Source organism: Neofelis nebulosa, chromosome 10 (assembly GCF_028018385.1).
Source record: "Neofelis nebulosa isolate mNeoNeb1 chromosome 10, mNeoNeb1.pri, whole genome shotgun sequence".
NCBI lineage: Eukaryota > Metazoa > Chordata > Mammalia > Carnivora > Felidae > Neofelis > Neofelis nebulosa.
Window position 1 is genome coordinate 99106553 of NC_080791.1, and position 22009 is coordinate 99128561.

General features: G+C 46.0%; 2 protein-coding genes and 1 long non-coding RNA gene across 8 annotated transcripts in view; 1 reads left to right on the forward strand and 2 right to left on the reverse strand.

The window, feature by feature from the left end:
* Nucleotides 1-9758, reverse strand: part of LRP4 (LDL receptor related protein 4) — a 51082-nt gene extending 41324 nt beyond the window's left edge. The window contains exon 1 of the mRNA XM_058688840.1: nucleotides 9469-9758. Within this exon, the coding sequence (XP_058544823.1) occupies nucleotides 9469-9520 (52 nt within the window). The 5' untranslated portion in view covers nucleotides 9521-9758. The remainder of the gene's footprint in view (nucleotides 1-9468) is intronic.
* Nucleotides 9759-10167: 409 nt separating this feature from the next.
* On the reverse strand, nucleotides 10168-19243 carry LOC131487807 (uncharacterized). 3 transcript variants are annotated; one of them, XR_009249973.1, is made up of 4 exons: nucleotides 19112-19243; nucleotides 18076-18150; nucleotides 11150-11287; nucleotides 10168-10489 (listed from the first exon to the last, which is right to left on the reverse strand). It is a non-coding gene; the product is annotated as an uncharacterized LOC131487807 (long non-coding RNA). The 3 variants fall into 3 exon arrangements; XR_009249972.1 differs by having other exon boundaries at nucleotides 10168-11287; XR_009249974.1 differs by having other exon boundaries at nucleotides 10168-11287; nucleotides 18509-19243.
* Nucleotides 19244-19258: 15 nt separating this feature from the next.
* CSTPP1 (centriolar satellite-associated tubulin polyglutamylase complex regulator 1) overlaps nucleotides 19259-22009 on the forward strand; it is a 198673-nt gene continuing 195922 nt past the window's right edge. Inside the window, exon 1 of one of the 4 annotated variants that reach the window (XM_058688847.1) lies at nucleotides 19259-19401. In XM_058688847.1, coding sequence (XP_058544830.1) covers nucleotides 19356-19401 — 46 coding nt within the window. In that variant the 5' untranslated portion in view covers nucleotides 19259-19355. The remainder of the gene's footprint in view (nucleotides 19402-22009) is intronic. The other 3 variants (XM_058688849.1, XM_058688850.1, XM_058688846.1) reach the window with 3 other exon arrangements.

Consider the following 22009-nt stretch of genomic DNA (forward strand, 5'->3'; position numbering starts at 1 on the left):
CCTCTCCTTCACACAATCTCGATTAGCAAATACACAGTGAGTTTATGGATCTCAAAGCAGTAACGTTTCTTTCTGGTTACTGCTCCGGCTAAAGACCAATGTCTCTTGCCCTAAGGTGAAGTAGTGAAACAGGGACAGTCTGGAGCCCTAGCCCTTTGAACCAGTGCCTCAGTGTGGTGCTGGTCCAGAAAGGAACAGAGCTTCTGACCACAAAGAATTATATTTTGCAGTTACTCTGTAGAGTTTGCAAGCTGCTTTTGCATACTCACTTGCATTCACCCTTAATCATTACAATAACCCTAAGTACTTACTGCAGGCCCCACTTAAGAGGTGAGGTCATCTGCTTTGGTCAAGGTCATGGGGTAAGTAGGACAGCCAGGATGGCGGCCCCATTCTTACCCTTAGACCAGTATTCTTTTTTTTTTTTTTTTAATTTTTTTTTTTTAACGTTTATTTTTGAGACAGAGAGAGACAGAGCATGAACGGGGGAGGGTCAGAGAGAGGGAGACACAGAATCCGAAACAGGCTCCAGGCTCTGAGCTGTCAGCACAGAGCCCGACGCGGGGCTTGAACTCACTGACCATGAGATCATGACCTGAGCCGAAGTCGGCCGCTCAACCAACTGAGCCACCCAGGCGCCCCTAGACCAGTATTCTTTTAATGGGACCTCAGAATCCAGACGTTCAACAAGCTTCCCAGATGACACTGATGCATACTAAGGTTAGAGAGGCACAGCTCTCCACCATCCCATAGAACACTCAACTGAAGGGGGACCACACCTGTCACTTAGAGGCCCAAAGTGTACAGTGACTATACACAGCTACAGAGCAGCTTTTTCAAGTTGAACCAGACATGAGAAGGCCGAAGGAGTGTCCTGTGAGTGCTGGGATAGGACAGTTACCAGTGGGGGAGAGATTACAACAGATAGGGAAGAATCATCATTCATAGCAGAGAAGGGTTCTTCTTGTAACACACCAAAGCTCTCCTCTCTCCTCTTGTCCACTGGTGGCAATGGTGAGGATATAAACCTTATTTAATGAAGATAAGTTATTTGAAATGACCCTGAACTACACATCCAGGCCAATCAAGGGACCAATCCACTGATTTCAGCTCCTTGGGTAGTGGTCAGTGTCTCCAACTGAAAGGGATGCCCATGTAGCAAGACAAAAATGGCATCACTAAAAGGAGTCACAGCAAGGGGCCACTTGGAAATCTCACCTCATCCATGAGATACCTGGAACCGGGAGAACTCTGGGTGCCTATAAAACAGCCCCCGTTTCAAAGGGCAGGGCTTACACAGAAAACATCAGAACCAACACCAAAGAAGGTAAATGGTTGGTAGAAGGAGGCCAGGAAGCGAACCCTTTCCTGATGCTGCCCCACCTGGACCCATGGGCCCCAGATGAATTGAAAGCCCCTGGTCTGTGCTCCAGAGGCCCTTTGTGCCTCCTCTTTTGGTAGCGTTTAGCTCACTGTGGGATCATTGTTTGCTTAACGGACCAGGTGCTCTTCAGTCTCCTGGCAGTTGGAACTGTATAATATGGAGTTTTGTGTTTGTATTCACCACGCATAGTTCAATGCTTGGTATGTAGTAGTTGATCAATACAAATTTGTAGAATGAATGAATGACATGTTCAGCTAGATTCTTGTGAGAGATTGGAGTCAAAGGAAAAGAGAGGCCCAGAATACCAAAAATAAAATAGTTATTTTCTACCTAATCTTTACTGAAGAAAATAGGAATCTTCTTTTTAAGGTGGCATCCTAGTCCTATCCAGGTCAAGTTCACTCCCTTCTCCAACAAGAGTTCCTTTCACTGGTTGTATTGTCAAGCAGTGATACTGACATGTTAGGATTCTACTTAGTTCTGCCCCTAAATCCCTAGAGGCCAGCCAACCTCATCTAGTTTGAAAATCTACCAAGTGAAGTCTTCTCCTAGTGGGCGCCTCACTAAGGGGTAGCGTCAGACACATGATTACTGGTCCCATCAAGTTCAGCCCTCTCTTGCCACTCCTAATGATGGAAAAGAAGTTCTTTTTTTTTTTTTTTAAAGTTTATTTATTTTTGAGACAGAGAGAGACAGTGCATGAATGGGGGAGGGTCAGAGAGAGAGGGAGACACAGAATTGGAAGCAGGCTCCAGGCTCTGAGCCATCAGCCCAGAGCCCGATGTGGGGCTCGAACTCACGGACCGCAAGATCGTGATCTGAGCTGAAGTCGGACGCTTAACCGACTGAGCCACGCAGGCGCCCCGGAAAAGAAGTTCTTAATGGTCAGCCTCCAAAGTTATGAGGCAGAGAACATAGCGTTAAGAGCATGGGAACAAAAACTAAGCTAGTTCCTGGCTGTCTGACGCGGGGCATATTATTCAAATCTCTTTATACCTTTCTCACCAGGAAAATTTGGATAAGAATAGCCCCCATCTCACATGGACGTTATAAGAATTAGTTAATTCATAAAAAGCACTTAGCATAATGCCTGGCACATACTCAGCTCTCAGTAAACCATAGCTCTTGCTATTACTATGATAGAATTTGACCCACCCAGAACTGTCTCATCCAGCCACCCCATGATTAAGCCCTGCTGTTTCAGGGCTTGAGATGTCTTTTTTTTTTTTTTTTTTTTTTTAATTTTTTTTTTTTTTTTAACATTTATTTATTTTTGAGACAAAGAAAGACAGAGCATGAATGGGGGAGGGTCAGAGAGAGAGGGAGACACAGAATCTGAAACAGGCTCCAGGCTCTGAGCAGTCAGCACAGAGCCCGACGCGGGGCTCGAACTCACATACCGCGAGATCGTGACCTGAGCCGAAGTCGGCCGCTTAACCGACTGAGCCACCCAGGCGCCCCAGGGCTTGAGATGTCTTAAAGCCCTACTGTGGGCCAAGCTACAGGGCCAGCCCCAAAGGTTAAGCTGGAGGTGTGAATGGCCACGGGAAGAGGTGGACAAGAGTACTGTGGCAAGAGTCCTGCATTATTATTGCGTTTCTCTGGAGGAGCTTGAGGCATACAGTATCCTCTACCCTTGCCCCGTTTATCATCAACCGATTCCTAGGAGGCAAGTATAGAAAAGAGCACGCAGAACCTAAATCACAGAGCAATTCAGAAATGGATTAGCTTCCTCTACTGTAACATGGGGGTAGTAACAGTGCCAATAGTAGCTGGTTGCTGGGAGATTTAAATGAAATAAGACACATGAAGTACACAGTAAGCAGCTATTACTGTTGTTGTTTTCATTGGTAATCCCGTCATCTTCATCTAGATGTCTCCTTTCTCTCAACCCTGTAAAGTAGCTATGATACCAGGCTGTTTCCATCCAGGTCCTCAAAAGTCTACTTACCCTGCCCAGCAGCTCAGTCAACAGATCTCACAAATCCAAAATGTGGCTGTGCTCTGTGAGGGGGCTGCTCAACATATTGCTTTCCTCTACCTCTCAAAACACAAGGCCCACACAAGAACACATGGCTTCACAGGGGCAACAAACCTCATCTCCCCTCCTGGGAGCTTTTTAAAGCCTCCCTCTAGCAAAGCACAGAAAAGTAATTCTTTGTGCATTAAGGTTACATGAGGAGATGAAGACTGAAAACAGAAAAGTCAATCTGAGATAAAATATAGATAGTCTCCACCCAGATCTTTTTTAATAGCTTGGATAGAAAATATTCCATACTAAGGGACAGTATGGGTTGGAAGCTTAACAGCTTAGGCTCTGGGTTCAAATCCTGGGTCAGTTACCCACTAGCTGTGTGATATAAACTGCTCTGAGCCTTAGTTTCCTTTCTGTAAGACAGGAACCTATCAGTACCTACCTCATAAGGACACTGTGAGGGGTAAATGTGATAAGACGAGGTCAACACCACAGTGCCAGGGATATAGCAAAAGCTTTTAAGATGTTAAACTACCCCCCAAAGTACTTTTGTAGTATTTAGACCACATGTCCCAGTTTGTGATGTAAAACTGGATTTTACATGTAAAACTGTGGTTACCAGCAATTATTCCCTGAAGAACACAAATTCTTATTTGGGGGAGATACATTTTGGAACCATTCACTTTGACTGCCTCTCTGAGCCTATGGTTGAAATGTCTAGTTTAAAAGGCCTGGTGTGTGGGAGGGTAGGGGGAGTGGAAAGAGGAAAAGGGAACTCCCCTTTCTTATTTGCTAGGCTTATGGATATTATAACCTGGCATCTGTATCCGGTTTCCAGAAGGCTCTAGTCGACCCAACACAGAAACTATCTCTTGTCCTCATCCATACCCAAAAGGTGGTGGCAGTCTGGCTCCCAAGGCTGGGGCCAACTAAGGGAACATTTGGAATGCTTTCTCCACCCCCGCCCTGCAGTCCTGGCAGGAAATGGAGCTGCTGAGCCTGGAGAGGCACAATTTCCAAGCTTTATTTCACGTGCTAATCAGGTGTCTCTCCCAGTATCCTACTCCTTACCTGCCCGACAGGACACAACACGACACCAAGACAGGGGGAGGGAGGGTCCCTCTCCTCCAAAAAGGCTCTGTCTAGAGCCCGGGAGCTTCCCGGCCCCAGAAAAACCTCTGGTGATAAATTATGCAGCAGCACCTTTGTGTCGCTGCCTCCCAGCCAGATGGGAGGTTTGCTCCCAGTCTTTTGTTTCCGGCTTTGCTCGGAGCTCAGATCCTTGGCTCCGCACAGAGGTGAGGGGGGGAACTCCTGTAGGCCAAGTCAGGGCTTGCAGCAAATCCCAGTGAGGCTTTCCCCAGCTGGGTCTCAGGCGGGGCCTTTCCCTGCCTCACTCCGACCCAAACGCGCAAGGGAATGAGTGTGAGGGACGCCTACAGTCCATCCACTCAGCGATGGGAATGCCTAAGTGCAGCGAAAGAACGAAGTCTGCTCGAAAGGGCGTAAGAGGTGCCCAAGGGCACCGAAGATGTTTCTTTCTTGCTAAATCAAAAATACAGAGCAGAAAATGGAGTCAAACGACTGCCAGGAAGGCCAGTGAATCAGCTCTTCTTAACGGCTGCTCTTGGTTACGGTCAACTTTCCGCAGCCCCCAAAAACATGACATCACTGGCACCAACTTAAAAGGAAGAAACAAAGAGACAACAGGGGTCAAACTTTGGGGTGGAGGAGCCGGGGGCTGGGGGCGACTCATGGGCTTGAGACCCACATCAATTATCCCTGCACACTGACAGGACTCCTGATTGAAGACGGTAGTCATGAAGGAAGGCGGCTCCGCAACAGCCCAGCCCCCAAATTGGGGCAATTACTACCTTATGAGCTCTGGGGCCTGACTCCTTTCCCAGGCCAGTGGGAGGGAGAGCTTGGAATTCTAAACTGTTCCAGCTACAAGAGACCTCAGCCAGCACCTCTCGCCCCAGGTCATGGCAACCTTAGAGTGAGGTGCCTGGCCACATCCCTGACCACAGAGCTTTTAACAAGGAAGCTCCCAGAGGAAAACCCCATCTCCTAGGACCTCTCCCAGGAGAACTAAGGTGGAGTGGGCTCCTGGGACTCATGATATAGCTTAACAGACCTCTTCTCTGGATGTGTGGACAGGAGGGAACTATGCTTAGGTCTCATTAGGTTTTCAAGGCGGGGGGGGGGGGGGGGGGGCGGGTAGTGGGAAGAAGGAGCAAGATCTTTAAAAGAGAAAAGCAAAAAACCAGCTGAAATGAAGAGCTAAACTTCGTTCTCTTTAGCACATGGCACTGTAGTTAGTGTAATGATTTACCTGTCTCCCATAGTCTAGATGGAAGAACCATCTCTAATCTATTTATGCAGACTTGCTAACAAACAGCTAACGTTTTATCCAAGCCTGTAGAACAGAGCAGTCTGTGCTGAGTGGTTTGAATATACTATTATCTCATTTAATTTTTATAATAGTCTCACATGAAAATTTATTACTACTCCAGTTCTGCCCCCCCCCCCCCCGCCCCATTTACAGGTAAGAACCCTGAAGTTCAGGGAGATTAAGTGTTTTGCACAGGGTCACCAAGAAGTGTCGAAGCCCAGATTTAAACCTAGGTGTGCCTGGTGCCTGTGCTTCTTCATCACTGAACTATATATGTGGTGATTAAGAATAGTGCCTGGGAAATGTGTGTTCGCTGAATGAATGAACAAATGAATGAGCGCAGAACCCAGTTTAGGAGATGCTCCTGAGTGTATTTCAGAGAAAGAACCTGACCCTGTCAGCTCTAGGCTGGATGGAGAGTGGCAGCTACAGACATTCATCAGAGCTATTTATAGGGCTAAACCTGGGCTCTGCCAGCCAACTAGTCAGCAGGAAGTCTTTCCTGGGACACTGAATCCCACCACACTGAGAAGGGGAGAAGAGCTTCCGATGCTGAAGATGAGATGGTAATCCAGACACAGTCTGGGGCCCAGATGCCCCACACCTAGGCAACTGTGGCAAAACTTGCGGCTAGGATTCATCAAGGAAGTTAGAGATTATGGCTGGAATAGGCTAACAGACCTAGTCACCAAGGGCATGGAACTGTGTCACAATTATGAGTTGTGCCCAATCATTCAAAAAGACAAGTCTTTTTCTTCACATAATTCCCGAAATTCCCTATTCAAGAAGCCCCTCGTATTGCTCGTCTCTTCCAAGAAGAAACAACATAGCCAATCCTTCCCACTTTTCTTCTTCTTAGGGATCAAGATTAGCAATCAGTAGAGTCAGCAAAGACCTATCAAATACCCTGTCCTCTGTGACCTTCTGTGTTCTTTGCTGGCCCAGACGATGGACATGCCCAATGTGTTCTGTATCAGACACAGCCAGACTGGTTCCCTTGCACCTGTCATTCTTAATACCATGTGCCAGTCCCAAAGATGTCATCCGATATTCAACAGGGGACAGAAGAGGAAATCCAAAATCAGTGACAAGCCAAGCATCTTTCACAAGTCCAATGAGACGAGGGACAAGGTCAATCAAGCACCAGGACAATGGAAAGGAGACCAGTCTCAGCTCTCCTCCTTTGCACTCAATCTCAGAAAGAGTCTTCTATCTACCTAAGCCCCTGGGCAGAATTTTCAGTTTTTTGCTTACGCGGAAGAGACCTCCATAGCAAACATGGTTTCCGGTCTTCCAATGGTGGTAGATTGCCTGAGGCCTCACCTCAACCGTCAGGAGAAAGATACCCAGGGCTATCACCAGCAGTCAAATTTCCCTCTAAAATCTATAAAGTTGGAGTGTCAACCCCAACCTGTTTAGCTCAGGCCAAAGACATAAGCTCTAGGAAAAGCCCACAGGACTCGCAGCATCCAAATAAGCGCCTTAAACCTTAGTGTCTTGAATCCACTCCTAGTCGTGGTCATTGACCTACTATAAAACACGGTCTTCTCCCTGAGCCCCTAAACATTGTGTTAGGGACTCTCTTGGTGATATTTTTGCTTGAGGAACTGCTCAGTCTCACTGATGAACCACAAATCTATCCTCTCTCTCCTACCTCCCCCCTTCACCTCCAAGGATGGTTAAGTGTTAGCCTAGGGGAAGTTTCGATCTTCATATCACTGAGTGTCCTTGTGCATGTGCACAGAAAGTCTCCCACGCTCAGAAGTTTCTGTTAAATTTTTGTCCTTAAGAAGAACCCAAAAGAGTTATGAAGTACCCTCTCGGCCTTTTTCTGTTAAGCATTAAATACACTCAATTTTCTACCCCCATTGTCAGTGCAGATGTAGCATATGCAGTTTTGACAGCTCTGGAGCAATAAAATCCTCTTGGCCAGTCTCAGCCCAGAACCTTCCAGCTCCCCTTTCCCTAGGGCAGAAGGCGACAATCTCCTCTCTGGTTTTGTTGGTATCCGTTTTAGACTTTTTTTTTTTTTTTTTTTTTTTTTCCTTTTTTCCCAGTGCCTTGCCATTTCCCTTGATCTTTTTCAAAACTTCCTCCAGGGGGCCGAGAGGAAAGTTCCATCCCCTTCTCTCGCAGCCCGAAGGGGGAAACCCCCCAAAAAGCATAGCTGTCCCTTTAAGGGGCCCATGTGGTGGGAAGAGCAGCTACATTCCTACCCCAGTAGGGCCGCTGTCCCGACACGCCAAAGAGGCTACAAATAACCTTCTAGGAGAGAGCCCGGGAGGGGGAGAGCACAGCGCGAGCAGGAACGTGGCTCCGCCACGCTACTACGCGGAGAGGAAGAGCCGAGAGCGGAGAGAAAGAGCTCAGTGGGCGTTAGAGAGGGCATGGAAAAAGTCGTTTAAAACCTACGGGTAGTTTAAATAACAGACACGAGAACTCTGTTTTGGATTTGGGAGGTAAACCAATCTTTAAAACGAGTGCCCAGGCATCTCCACGCCATGCCAGGGAAGTTCCGAAATCTGCACTGTTTCCACACGAGCTCCCGTACGTTAAAGAAAAGAATCGGTGCAAGCAAGGCCAGGGTCTAGAGACCCCTCCAATCCGAGCCCACCCCCTCATCCGGGCTGCGAGACTGAGAAGATTCGTATTTCGCCCCCCCCCCCCCGGTTGAATAGGGTTGGGGTTCAAAGATCAAAGTTCTTTGATCTTTGGGCACAAACTAGAGGCAGCTGCTAAATCAAGGGGTACACCCATGGTGCTTCGGAGGCTGCGGAGAAACAGATTCCAGTGGAGCCCTAATCACACACAACAGTTGCGCACGGGCACCAAACAAGTTATTAATAAGGAGCAGATGAAGCAGCACTTCTGCTGCTATCCGTCCAGCTCCCCCGAGGGTCGCCGCGCGGACCCGGGGGCTGCCTTGTGATGTTCGGTGATACCCGCCCCCCCCCCCCCCCCCCCCGCCCCACTACCCCGGCCAGGACGGACCTGCGGGAGCCTTCCAGCAGTTTCTTCCCCGTGTCCCTCCTCTGCCCCTTTTCCAGCCCGGTTTCCTCCCCCTCTCCCCCACCGGGAAGGATCCAGGGCAGGAAGCTGATTGGTCGCAGCCAGGAGAGGGAACCCAAAACACCACTAAGGGGAGATGCTGCGAGCAAGCAGTACCCGAAGACCCTCGGTGGGAGCAAGGTCTGGAGTCCGAGGAACTGTTCTCCGAACAGAGGACTCCCCAGAGCCTAAGCATTCCACTGGAGCCCCGCTCCGCAATCCGCCCGAGACCCCCGGCCCCTGCAAGGAGGGATTTTTACAATTTATGGTTTAGCAACCATCCTTCCCCGCCTCCCTTTCTTCGCGCACATTCATTCGCACCAAGGACCCAGAGACCGTGTCTTAACCTGAAAGGAAAGCAGCCCCCAGCTCTTCAAACAGCGGCGAGGGAAGACGGCGGGCGCCCCGGATCTTCCCTGAGCCCGGCCCAGATCCGAGCCGGGGAGTTCCTCCACGGCCGACCCTCTCCCGCTGGAAGGGCTGGGGGAGCTCCTGCTTCCCTCCCCGGGAAGTACGCTCAGGGTTACTGCGTGGAGTGAGAGCGCGGGGTCTGAGGCCCCAGCCCGCGCGCCGCCCCGCTCTCGGGAGGTGAGTCCTGCAGCGGCCGGACCCACGGACAAACTTTCCCGGCGGGCCGGGCGGCGCGGGCTCCGCGGCGCCGCTTACCGTGTGCGCAGAGCAGGGCGCCAAGCAGCAGCGCGCCCCACGGCCGCCTCATGGTGCCGCGGCCGCCGCCGGCGCTCCCTGCCGGCCGGGGGTCCCGCCGGCTCCCGCGGGACCGCGCGGAGGAGGGAGTCGGCGCAGGGTCCCGAAGGGAAAGCGTCCCGGTCCGCGGCGGCGGGCGCGCCCCGCAAGTCGCCCTCCGGCCGCTGCTGCCTCCAGTGCTGCCGGAGCCGAAGCCGCCCCGCCAGGGGACCGGGAGGGGGTGTCCCGGGCCTGGCCGCCCCGCCCCCCGCGCCGCAGCCCCCGCCACAGCCACCGCGCCTGGTCCCGCCCCCAGCGCCGGGCCGGCCCCTTCCCGCCCTCGGCCCCCGTCCCCCCCGCCCCCCCGCTCCACCGCCCCCCGCTAGATTCCCCGGGCCCCCACCCGCTAGCGCCTCCTGCGCTGGCCTCGCTCCTCTTCAGGCCGCCCCCACATTCCTAGTCCTCGAGAGAGCCCCCCTCCGTGTCCCCATTACTACTGCTCAAATGTCCCTAATTAAAAAAAAAAAACTATCCCAGCGGCAACTCTCGATCCCTCTCACTCTACTCTGTGCCAGAGAGGAGCACCCGGGCTGACCCAAGTCTCCTGGACGTGACCCCTGCCCCCCTACCAGCCCCAAGCCCAGACTTTATTGATGTCTCAGAATACGCAAGGCTTGCTAATGCATAATCCTCTAGGTCTTTATTAACATCAAACAAGGGACATCAGGGGGCCTGGAGTGCTGTATCTTAACTAGCATTCTCACTGTCAAAATTCCTTTTCTGAGATTTTCTTCTTGCTCCACCCCCACCCCGGTCTAGGCAGCGTTGTGCTAGGGCTAAATAATTCCACGACTCCCCCTTTTCATTTACTCATTTCCTGAGGTGGTTGTCTGGGTCCTGTCGCCCCAGCTCAGACGTCCAGAATTGGCCTAGACATAGTTCCTCCTCGCTGTCTTTGTAAATCAGCGGTGTTAGCCTCTTCACCTTCTTTGACTTTCTGATCCTGGCAAGGAAGGAAGGGGGTAAGGAAGTAAGTCGTTACTTGTAAGTTGCACTTTCACAAAGACCTCAGCCTCCTCCAGGCTTCTGTCTGTAGGGCTTTCCAGCTGTATTTAACTTTTGGGTGATTATAGAAAGTTATAAACTCTCTTGTCTTAGCTTCAGGCTCTATCCTCTCCCCAGAGCAGATTAATAACATGGGTTAGTTTTGTTTCTTGGTTGAATCTCGTCTTGCTACTTTTGTCCAAGCCCCTAACTTCCTTAGGGTCCTATATATCAGTTTTCCCTCCAAGCTGATATGTCAACATTTCCTGGCTTTGGATCTTCTGCGATCTCATTAAACCACTTTCCTCTTACTAGTAAATAGAATCAGGAAGCCCCAAATGCCCCATGTTAGCTGAGGGGAAAGTAATTTGGTATAGTGCAAAAGTGGCTATTAGGAGATTGCTCCAATGGATAAGTTTGACATTTCATCCTTGCTTGTTTTCAATTTTTCAAAGGATTTCACTTCAAATTATCATCCTTTACCAAAGCTAACGTTAACTTTGCAACAGCAACAGCAACAACAACAAAAAATAAAGTGTTAAGTCCTTTAGCCAGTACTTCTGTATACTGTTCTGCCTGAAATTTTTACACAGATGAAATGTGGTTGAATTAGCATCACCATGGTAACTAATATTGAGGCATTTTCTCTGTGTGTAGTTCTTCGTGCTGACTGAAGGCGGCAGTCGAGTCAGGTCAGGTTTCTGTGATCTTCCTGCTGGGAAAGACAGTCCACCTTTATGACCTATGGCACCTCAGCCTAAAATCCAAGGAGAAAAAAAGTGAAAAGTAGAGCCTGATTTTCAACACACATTCCCCCACCCTCACAATGTTTGTGATGCGACCTTGGTTTGTCTCAGGGTTTCGATATATGCTGTTTATATGCTTTTCGACCTGTTGAGAAAGATCTTATGATTCTGGAGACCATATTTTTTTTCCACAGGAAAACTAAGGACATGTGGTATAATGAATACATTTGTCCCAAAAAATCCAGGACAGGCAGTCACCATACTTTCAATGTCAGGGGATTAAGAATTTATAAACATCTGTTTGCAAAGGATAGGTTTCTTTCCAGAAGGCATGATTTATGTTGTTTTTCTGGGATTGAGGAGGAAGGGGGAGGCTGGCTGTCCCTGTCTGATTCAGGCTCAAGAGACTGAATTTTGTGTGTGCATCCCAAGTCCCCCTCCTCCATGGTTCAGTGTGGTTCTGGTGCACAGAGCCATCCCTGGCTGCTGTGAGTCACTGGGAATATCAATGTGTAGAAACGAATGAACTTCGTGCATAGTCCCTGCCTGGGTCACCCCCTAGAGTGAGTTAAGTCTTGGCTGTCAGAAACTGCTCCTATGCCAGGAGTGCTAAGCTATATTTATTTTTACCAGGCCTCTCAGACTTTCTTGTTTGGAGTGAGAGATCCTGAAAAGGATGCCAGAATGGGCTGTTTGTCTCCTTTTTATTGTCCTTTGGGACATGCCCCTAGCAAAGTTGTAGGGGACTGCCAATTCCAGAGGGGTCTCAGAGGCATTAGTTTCCTCAGAAACACCACCTTCTTCCTTCACCCTTCCAGGACACACCAGGGAACTGAATTTCCAAAATCAGAATATTGCCCTGAATTAGACCATCACTAATGGCCTTTACAAAGGAAACACAGGGAGTGCTACAGAAACCAGATAGAAATGGGCACTATTTTGATCCAATTGGGTTGGTAGAATTCTCTTATAACCTAGGCATCACTCAACAACCTGCATTTCTAGACATAATTCATCTGAAAGAGTAAAAGGCCTGAAGTTTTACACTTGAAAACAGTTGTTCTCAATCAGGAGTGATTTTCCAGCCATGGGGCGATCCCAGGAGACACTTTGGGGCGTGAGTGCCACTGGCAAATACTGGGTAGACTCCAAGGATACTGCTAAACATCCTCCAATGATCACGACATCCCTCCCCACAAAGAATTATATGACAAAGAATTATCCAGCCCCAAATTTTAATATTGCTGATGTTGAAAGACCCTGCTTTGAAAGATTAAGAACACGAGTCTGCAACGAACTTCTCCATCTCTTCTCCAGAATCACCTTTTTGTCAAGGCAGTGTGAATGGAGGGAAAGAGTTCTTAAAACTGTAGAAGGAAAAACAAAACAAAAGCACAGCTAAAGGAGCTTAAGGGGTCCTACACCTGCTTTTTCTGCCTGGGGAGGCTTATTTCCGGTATTTGCTCACTTAGTAAGTATTTATTAAGGGCATATTATGTTCCAGGCAATGTAGAGGCAGTGGTAAGTAGATACATGGGGTCCCTAGAACTTACAGACTGATGGCTGGCATTGGGAGGGAACACAATGTAGAGGCATTGAAAGAACGATCCCACAAATGACTTTAAAGCTGTAAGTGATAAGGACATTCAAGGACAAGTACTGAGTTCTATGAAAGGAGAGACTTGATTTAGAATTGGGGATGCAAGGAAGGCCTGTTAGAGGTCCTGACACTTAAGCTGAGTAAGAGTCTTCAGGCTGGGAGTGGATGGGGAGAGCTTTATTGCAGGCAGAAGGAGCAGCATTTGCAAAGGGCCTGAGCCAGGAAAGAGTCCCGAGTATTTATGAGAAAGTATCATTAACTTTTAGCAATGGGTGCTTTTATCTAAGTCCAGGGGGCTACTACTGGAGAAAGGGAGAAAAAATGAAAGTATAAGGAAAGGGTCTGATTGGCATTTCTGTGCTTTCTTTAATCACAAACCTTCACGCCACCATTTCTAGAGCCAGTACTTTTCATGATCTAGCTCAGTGGTGGTACTCACATCAGGGGCTGGGGGACAATGGCTGATTCAGTTCCCTGGCCTAACATGGGGCCCACCCTGAAAAGTGAGACATTCTAAGCACATTTTTTTTTTTTTATCTCCTGAAAGCTTGATATTCACGTATTTGGCATATATAAGTAGAGCCTTTGCAGCAAATACTTCTGCCCGTCTTGTTTATTTCAGCAGCAAAGATAAATTTAGAATGGTGGATAAACAGATGGATCAATGAATAAAAACTCATTTAATTAACAAACATATATCAAGCATCTATGCAAATGGCCTCTCCGTTTTCACTTGCCGTTTATAATTCATTCTCTACATTACAGAAACCAGAGTGACTTCTTAAAAAACATAAATCAGGTAATGTCATTACTGGGCTTAAAACCTTCTGATGGTTTCCTATTGCACTTGGAATAATATCCATACTTCTCATGTGGCTTTCAAGGTCCTTCATGATCTGGCTTCTGCCTCCTACTTTGACCACTTCTCCCCTTATTCATTTTGCTTTAGTCACACTGGCTTTCCTTCAGCTCTGCAACATGCTATCATTTCTTCGAGTTTTTGCATGAGCTACCTCCTCTACTGTTTCCCCAGGCCCTCCCATGGCAGATCTCAGCACAGCATACCAGCCTCAGAGAAACCTCATCTTATCACCCTAAAGTTGCCTTGTTCTCCCTCCCTGCCTTTACCCTATTTTATTTAGGAGGTTAGATAAGGTTTCCCGAGGTGATGGCATTGGCCTTTGTCTCACAGGATGTACAAAAGTTTACTAGGCAGAAAATGTGGGAGAGGTACATTCTAGGTAGAAAGAAAAACTTATACCAAAGCAAGGGAGTGGGAAAGACCCAGTATGCTTGGGAAGAGTGAGTAGGAAAGTATGGCTGGAGTGTTACATATGTAGCGAAGAGTAAATGGCAAGGTGGCTGGAAAAATAGGTTGGGACCAGACTGTGAAGGGATATATATTGTCTGCATGTTTAGGAATTTGCTCCATCCTAGTCATGGTGAGTCAGCAACTTATTTATTTATTTATTTATTTATTTATTTTTAGTTTTGTTTATTTTTGAGAGAAAGAGAGAGCGCGTGCGCCTGTGCACGTGGGGGAGGGGCAGAGAGAGAGGGGGACAGAGGATCCAAAGTGGGATCTGCACTCACAGCAGAGCCTGATACAGGGGCTCAAACTCATGACAACTGAACTGTGAGAGTCTGAACTGTGAGATCATGACCTGAGCTGAGTTTGGACGTTTAACTGAGTGAACCACCCGGGCACCCAGCAACGCTTTTAAAGTATCGAAGTAACTTGGTCAGATTTGAGTTTTAGAACAATAAACTCTTGTAACAATCTAGGGATGAATTGGAGGAAAAATAAATGCAGAGACTGTAGCTTTTTGTCCTAAGATTCTAAAGTTTGGGAACTTACAATTCATATCCTAAGTTTATTTAGTTATTCCTAGTATATTCCCTCTCATCCTGAATGAATTCTCTTAGCTTGTCCACATGCGGCATTGTTCAATATGCCTTTTGTTTGCTGTTTTTTTGTTTTGTTTTGTTTTCTGGGCATTTCTTAACATGCAGTGATCTCTCACACACAATATTTAGGTATATGAAGGATATGCCAATGCTCTGTTTGCTTTTTAAAAATTTTTTAATGTTTATTTATTTTTGAGAGACAGAGCATGAGAAGGGGATGGGCAGAGAGAGAGGGAGACACAGAATCCAAAGCAGGCTCCAGGCTCTGGGCTGTCAGCACAGAACCTGATGTGGGGCTCGAACTCATGACTGGAGCCAGAGTCGGATGCTTAACTGACTGAGCCACCCAGGCGCCCCAGTTTGATTTTTTTTTTAAGTTTACTTATTTATTTTGAGAGAAAGAGAGTTATCGGGGGAAGGGCAGAGAGAGAGGGGAGGAAGAGAGAATCCCAAACAGGCACTGTTAGCACGGAGCCCGAAGACTGGCTCAAACTCACAAACTGAGATCATGACCGTACCCAAAATCAAGAGTTGGTTGATTAATGAGCTACCCAGGTGCCCCTGTTTGATTTTTTAAAAGTTTATTTATTTAAGTAATCTCTACACCCAACCTGGGGTTCAAACTCACAACCCTGAGATCACTGCACTCTTCTAACTGAGCCAGCCAGGTGCCCCTCTATTTGATTTTTAATGCCCTTCTCAACAACGCCTTGCATTTTGCTGGCCTTTTTGTTTAATGAATTTATTTCATGAATTGATTCCTATGAGGAAACCATAAATCCTATGGATTGGATAGATTTAATTTTCTAGGCTTTTAATCTTGGGGGGGGGGGAGTCTACTTAACAGGTATTTATTCTGTCAGGCACTATGCATGTCCTAGAAACTTAAAAATGAGTGAACATTGTCTCTTGCCTTCAAGGAACTCACAATCTAGTAGGACAGTTCAAAGAATTTTTTTAATGACATAAATGCTTATCAAGTGCATACTCGAGGACAGAGGAAGGCACAGCTAAGTTTTGTGAACTACCAAGAAAGATCAGAAAATCTCTTTCCCTTTCAAACTGTATGAAAGTATAACTCCCAACTCTTTTTACAGCATTTGAAAATATAATATAACAAGAAGGTTCAAGTCTGTAATCACCTTTGAGCTCCGGTTCAGTTTAAGTCATGTCCTCATAACCGCTTGCTTGTAATGCATTAGTTATTTTTAACTAAGAGTTTGTGAATGTTCCTTTTTCTTGTCTTTGCAAATTCTCCTAAATCTCTGGGTTGTTGACCTGTAGCAGTTCAAAATGACTTGTCTGTAAATAGCATTTTTTAATTTGAACATGTTAATCCCATACAGTGGCATCACACTTAGTTTCTGCTTTGCTTTTACGGAAGATAAGTCTTTTAAGAAGAGCGCAGCATGAATTTCATGACCTGCATTTCTTAGTAGCTACTTTGCCTTTAGCATCTTTTCTGCTTGATGAGTCGATAAAAGCTTGTCCTAGTTTCTTGAACCTATTTTGTAGCAATAATTCAGCCTGCATTTTTTCTTTCCTTATTGTTTCCTTGAAGTTTAAAACTATTTAGTACATTCATGTTTGCTTTCCTGTAGTTCTCAATTTAAGGGAGAAATTTCTTCCGTGTCAGTCTCATCATAGGTCCTCTGCAGAGCCAGAGATGTCTCTTAATTTTCTCCTTATAATTAGGAATTATAATCTGATAAACTAATGTCTCCACTTATCATCTCTTGTAGGTGTTTTTCTGATTGCTTTGACCTTGATGTTTCTGTTCCTTATGCTGTAGGAATGACTTTAACATCTGGTACCTTCCCTATGCTTTGATCAATTTCATATCGCTTGCTTGCACTCAGGATTGTGGAGTTGTCTTCTGAGTTGGTTGTTTACCGGGATGATTATTTGTTTAGGTAACCTTTTCAGAAGTATGTTATGATAATTTAAGAATCTGAAAACCCATCCAAATTGAAAGTTGACATTTTTTTTCTTTCCTTAACATTCAACAAGGTCACAGAATTACATCTGCTTTTAACAAGTCTTGCGTATTTCCACTCTTCTTAAGACCCATGTTGTGTTTATTTCACTCAAAAATGTCCTCTGCTACTGAAGTGTGGCCAAAATCTGTTATCATGTACTCTATGGTAGAAGAGAAGTCTAAAAGTAGCTGTTCCTTCTTGGGAAAAACAAATACTATCTGGAAGGTCATCGCTTCTGCTTTAAAAATATTTTGAAGATTTTCAAGTCATTTATTGTTTGTTTTCAAGTTATAATACATACCTATTATAGAAAATTTTGAGAATATATAAAAGTGTAAAGAAGAAAAATAAAACAGTCAGTAATTCCAACACCAGTAAGGCTACCTGTTATTTCTGTGCAACCTCAAATTTTCTTGAAGGCTTAGTCTAGCAACCTCCTACCCTTTTCTTCCTCAATAGACTGTTCAAGACATTAAGAGTAGAAGGCTGACTTTAAATATAAGGGTCCTTAGGATTTTTATGGAAGGGATGGAGCTGTAGGAAAAAGCTACTAATTGCTCCAGAGATGACATCTTGTTCTTATTTAGCTTTCTTTGAGTCATTAACAGTCGGGCGCCACTGGTGCTGAAACTTATCATTATTATAACCGCAAATGGGTTAATGCCCAAACAAAGCTATATTCTTGGGGCTGGTTCCCAGCTCCACCACACAGATCCCAACAGCAGCACCCTCCAAGTCCCAGGATAATGCTCCACAAATAAGAGGATGTCAAATGTTCAGCCTGGACTTGAAATTCTCTTCTTTTATCTGGGAGCTTCCAGTTACTGGCAGGGCAGAGCAAAAGGAAAAATAAATAAATAAAAAACCAAGCCAACAAACCCTAAAAAAAGAGGCTGTGTGGTTTAGTGGTCAGACCACTAGCCTGGAGGTTGGGATAGCTGTGATCCAGTTCTAGCTCTCTCACCGATTGGCTGGATGATGCTAGATAAGTCATTTTCCTGCCATGTTCCTCAGTTTCTCTGCTAAAAAAAAAAGGGAGAAGTACCTTAGGAAGTTTTTATGAGGACAAATGAATGATCTGCAAATAGCTTCGGGTTGCTTGGAAATAAAATTGTAAACCTTAATAATTACTATCCTATTACTTTATTAATAGCATAGTAATAAGTCACAGGTGTGAAAGTTATGAAACTTCTATACCCTCAAGCTGCACTGGGGGGGGGAGGGGCAAGAGGCAAGCATCGAGGAAGAAAGCAAATATTTTTATCAAATTTGCAGGACCTGACATTAAATACCAAATTAGTAAATTCATTACCTCGAGATCATAAATGCAGGTCCTAGTTTGGCTCTGATCCTTACCACATCCAAACTCAGAGTGACTCACAGGAGCCTAGAAATAAGACACATATACAATTTTAAGGGAAAGGGAGAATTAGGAGGTTTGAAGCTCCTGCTGGAGAAGGCTAAGAATAGACCGCGGACACAAAGAGAAGAAGGTCCTCTTTCCCTTTCCTCCCAGTGTAGGTGGTCCACTGGCTTCATGGATATTCCTCCCATAGCATGATTTTTCTTTCTTCTTTCCTACCTGCCTTCCACATCTTTTTCTTTCTTCTTTCATTCACTTCTTTCTCATTCTTTTTTTTTTTTTTCCACAAAAATCTCACATTGTGGGAACTAACTTAAAAAGTGAGGATACAGTGGCTTTTCCTACCAGGTTTCAACTGTGACAGGAACTACAGACCACTAACCTGTTGGTGGAGTGGAGAGGAGCAAAAAGAAATATCTGGATATCTGGGAAGTTAAACACCAATGAATGCTTTCCTTTCTTAAAAGAGAAGTCATCAATTAGGCATATAAAGGGGGGAAAAATCTGGTAGTGTCCTTGTTTGTGCACCCCATCCCCTCAAGAAATGAAATGTCTTGGTAGGAAAAAAGAAAGACACTTGGGAAGGGTATCAAATAGTAAGGGATAGGAGTAGAAATTGGGACTAAAGATAAATAGGATTTTGAGAGGATATATTAATGAACTAGAGGATTTAATAAGCACCTTCTGCGTGTCCAGCCTGGACATAGGCTGAAAAGACACATTCCTGACCTCAAGGAGCAGCCAAGATATACGCCTGTGAAAGCACTTGGTAGCAGTTTAAGGCAGCAAATAATAAAGAGATAAACATAGGTCATGGGGCATTAAGTGTTTATGGGAATTTAGGGGTGGGAGCTATTACTGCAAGTTAGGATAACAGCTGTATAAAGCAGAAATAGCAGTTATGAAATTCAGAAATCGCGGACGCGGAGGGCTGGCAATAATTTTTCGACACCGGGAAATGTGACAGATTCAAGGGAATCTCCACCTCAAATTCCTCTAAAACCAGCTCCTCAAGAATGGGAGTCCTAAGAAAACTCGACCGCCGTGAAGCGACTGCTCCCGGAACCGGTGTGGCCAGCTTGGGGTTGCGATACGGAGACTGTTGGCGAGACACCCTTTCCACCTCCCGCCTCCTCCCGCCTTGTGGTTGCCATGGCAACGGAGAGAGCCGGCGACCTGGGTTCCGGAAGCCGGAGAGCTAGAGCTTTGGAAGCTACCGTGGTCAAAGGATGCTGAGTCCAGAGCGCCTAGCCCTACCGGACTACGAGTATCTGGGTAGGAGCTTCCTTCAGCTTCGCAGAAGGAAAGAAGTGCAGACAATTAGGCCAGGGTCGGGGGAGGAGGCGGGGCGGGGCCTGAGTGGGGCCCGGGCCGGGTGGAGTAGGGAGGGGCCGGGAGGGGGCGCGTTCCAGGGCCTGGACTTGCGGGGAAAACAGCATCTGGGGGTCAAAGCATGTCTGAAGTGTCCGGGGCTCAGGCAGTGTGGATGGTGTTCAAAGGGGGATAGGTTGGAGTTGAGAATTTGGGGGCCCTTTGGAGATCTTATAGATAATGCTGGTGGTGCAGTAACCTTGGAACCTGAAGTGCCAAATCAGTCATTCTGTGAACAATCATTTTACCGTTACAGCCGCCACTGGCATTTTTGAGCCTTTCTTTTACGTTAGGCACTGTGCTAATCAAGCATTTCGCATGCATTTTTACTTAATCTTCACAACAGCCCTAGGAAGAAATACGATGTTTTTCCTCCATTTTGCAGACGGAGAAACTGAGGCTGAAGAGGTAGCTTGGATAAATAAGGCCACACAGTTAGAAAATGGTAGAGCTAGAATCAGAGCCTCATTTGCCCACCCCAGAGCTTGAGCTCTTGACCACTAAGGCAGTAGCTGTAGTACTTTATTGAGCACCTTTGCTGTGTGAGGCCTTTGCTGGATGAAAAGAGGATGTATATATGTTTGCGTATATGTATGTGTATATATACGCTTCTGCTTAAAAATGATAGGCTAGTTTTTAGAGCAGTTCTAAGTTTACATAAAATTAAGTAGATACACAGAGCGGTTCCCATATACTCCCTCCCCCTGACTCGGTTTCCCCTATTATTAATATCTGACCTTAGTGGAGTACATTTGTTATAACTGATGAACCTAACCAAAGTCCATGCTTTACATTAGGGTTCATTCTTTGTGTTGTGTAGTTTTGCGGGTTTTGACTAATGTATGTCACGTATCTGCTGTGAGGGTATGGTGCAGAGTGGTTTCACTGCCCTCAACATCCTCTGTGCTCTACCTATTCATCCTTTCTCCTGTCCCACCCCCACCCCCACCCCCCCAACCCATGGCCTCCACTGATCTTATTTTACGATCTCTGAAGCTTTACAGAATGTCATATAGTTGGAGTCCTATAGTATGCAACCTTTTCAGATTGGCTTCTTTCATTTGGCAGTATGCATTTCAGGCCCTCTATGTCTTTTCCTGGCTCGATAGCTCATTTCTTTTTATCACTGAATAATAGTCATATAGATGTATTATAAAATTTTTTAAATTAAAAACGTTCTGATTTAAAATTCTAAATTGGTGGGGCGCCTGGGTGGCGTAGTCGGTTAAGCGTCCGACTTCAGCCAGGTCACGATCTCGCGGTCCGTGAGTTCGAGCCCCGCGTCAGGCTCTGGGCTGATGGCTCGGAGCCTGGAGCCTGTTTCCGATTCTGTGCCTCCCTCTCTCTTTGCCCCTCCCCGTTCATGCTCTGTCTCTCTCTGTCCCAAAAATAAATAAAAAAAAAAAAAAAAAAAAAAAAAAACGTTGAAAAGAAAAGAAAAAAATAAAATTCTAAATTGGTAATATGGAAATTGGGTTAAAAATATAAAGAAGTTTATGGTGAAGTCTTCTCCCACCTCCCTTCCCCTAATGCCAATTTTCCTCCACCCTTAGCACCATAGCAGTAACCACTATTGCGGGCTTCCTACGTATCCTTCTAGATTAGTTTATTATGTACCTAAGGGAGAATATAGTGCCTACTTTTTTTCATTTAATAGATCTTAGAGTAAGATGTCGGTCTTAGCTTCCTTCTTTTTTTAAGTTTTTTTTAGTGTTTATTTATTTTTGAGAGACAGAGAGACAGAGCACAAGAAGGGGAGGGGCAGAGAGAGAGGGGGACACAGAATCCAAAGCAGGCTCCAAGTTCTAAGCTGTCAGCACAGAGCCTGATGTGGGGCTTGAACTCATGAACTGTGAGATCATGACCTGAGCTGAAGTCTGGCGCTTAACTGACTGAGCCACCCAGGTGCCCCAAAAGCTTCCTTCTTAAAAAATATTTTTTTTGAGGGTGCCTGAGTGGCTCAGTCAGTTAAGCGTCCGACTTCACTCAGGTCATGATCTCGGTCTGTGAGTTCGAGCCCCACGTCAGGCTCTGTGCTGACAGCTCAGAGCCTAGGGTCTGCTTTGGATTCTGTCTGTCCCTCCCCCACTCATGCTCTGTCTCTGTCTTTCAAAAATGAATAAACGTTAAAAATTTTTTTAAATTAAATTTTTTTAGCTACATAGTATTTAAATAATTTAACCAATTCTCTGTTGGTAGACAAGTTATTTTTAGCCTTTTGCTATCACTAAAAATACTCCACTGAATAACCTGCAATTTTGTTCCTTTACTAGTATATCCGCAAAGATAAATTCCACAAAGTAGAATTGGTGGATCAGAGGCATATACATTTTATCTTATTTTTTATTTATTTGGGGGGGGTATATGCATTTTACATATTGATAGATAGTACTAAATTGCCCTTTATAGAGGCTGTCAGCAATATAAGAATGCCTGTTTTCCCATGGTCTTTCCAACAAAATGTATAAAATTTTTGAACGTTTTCAACCTGTTAAGTGGCAAATAGTCCCAG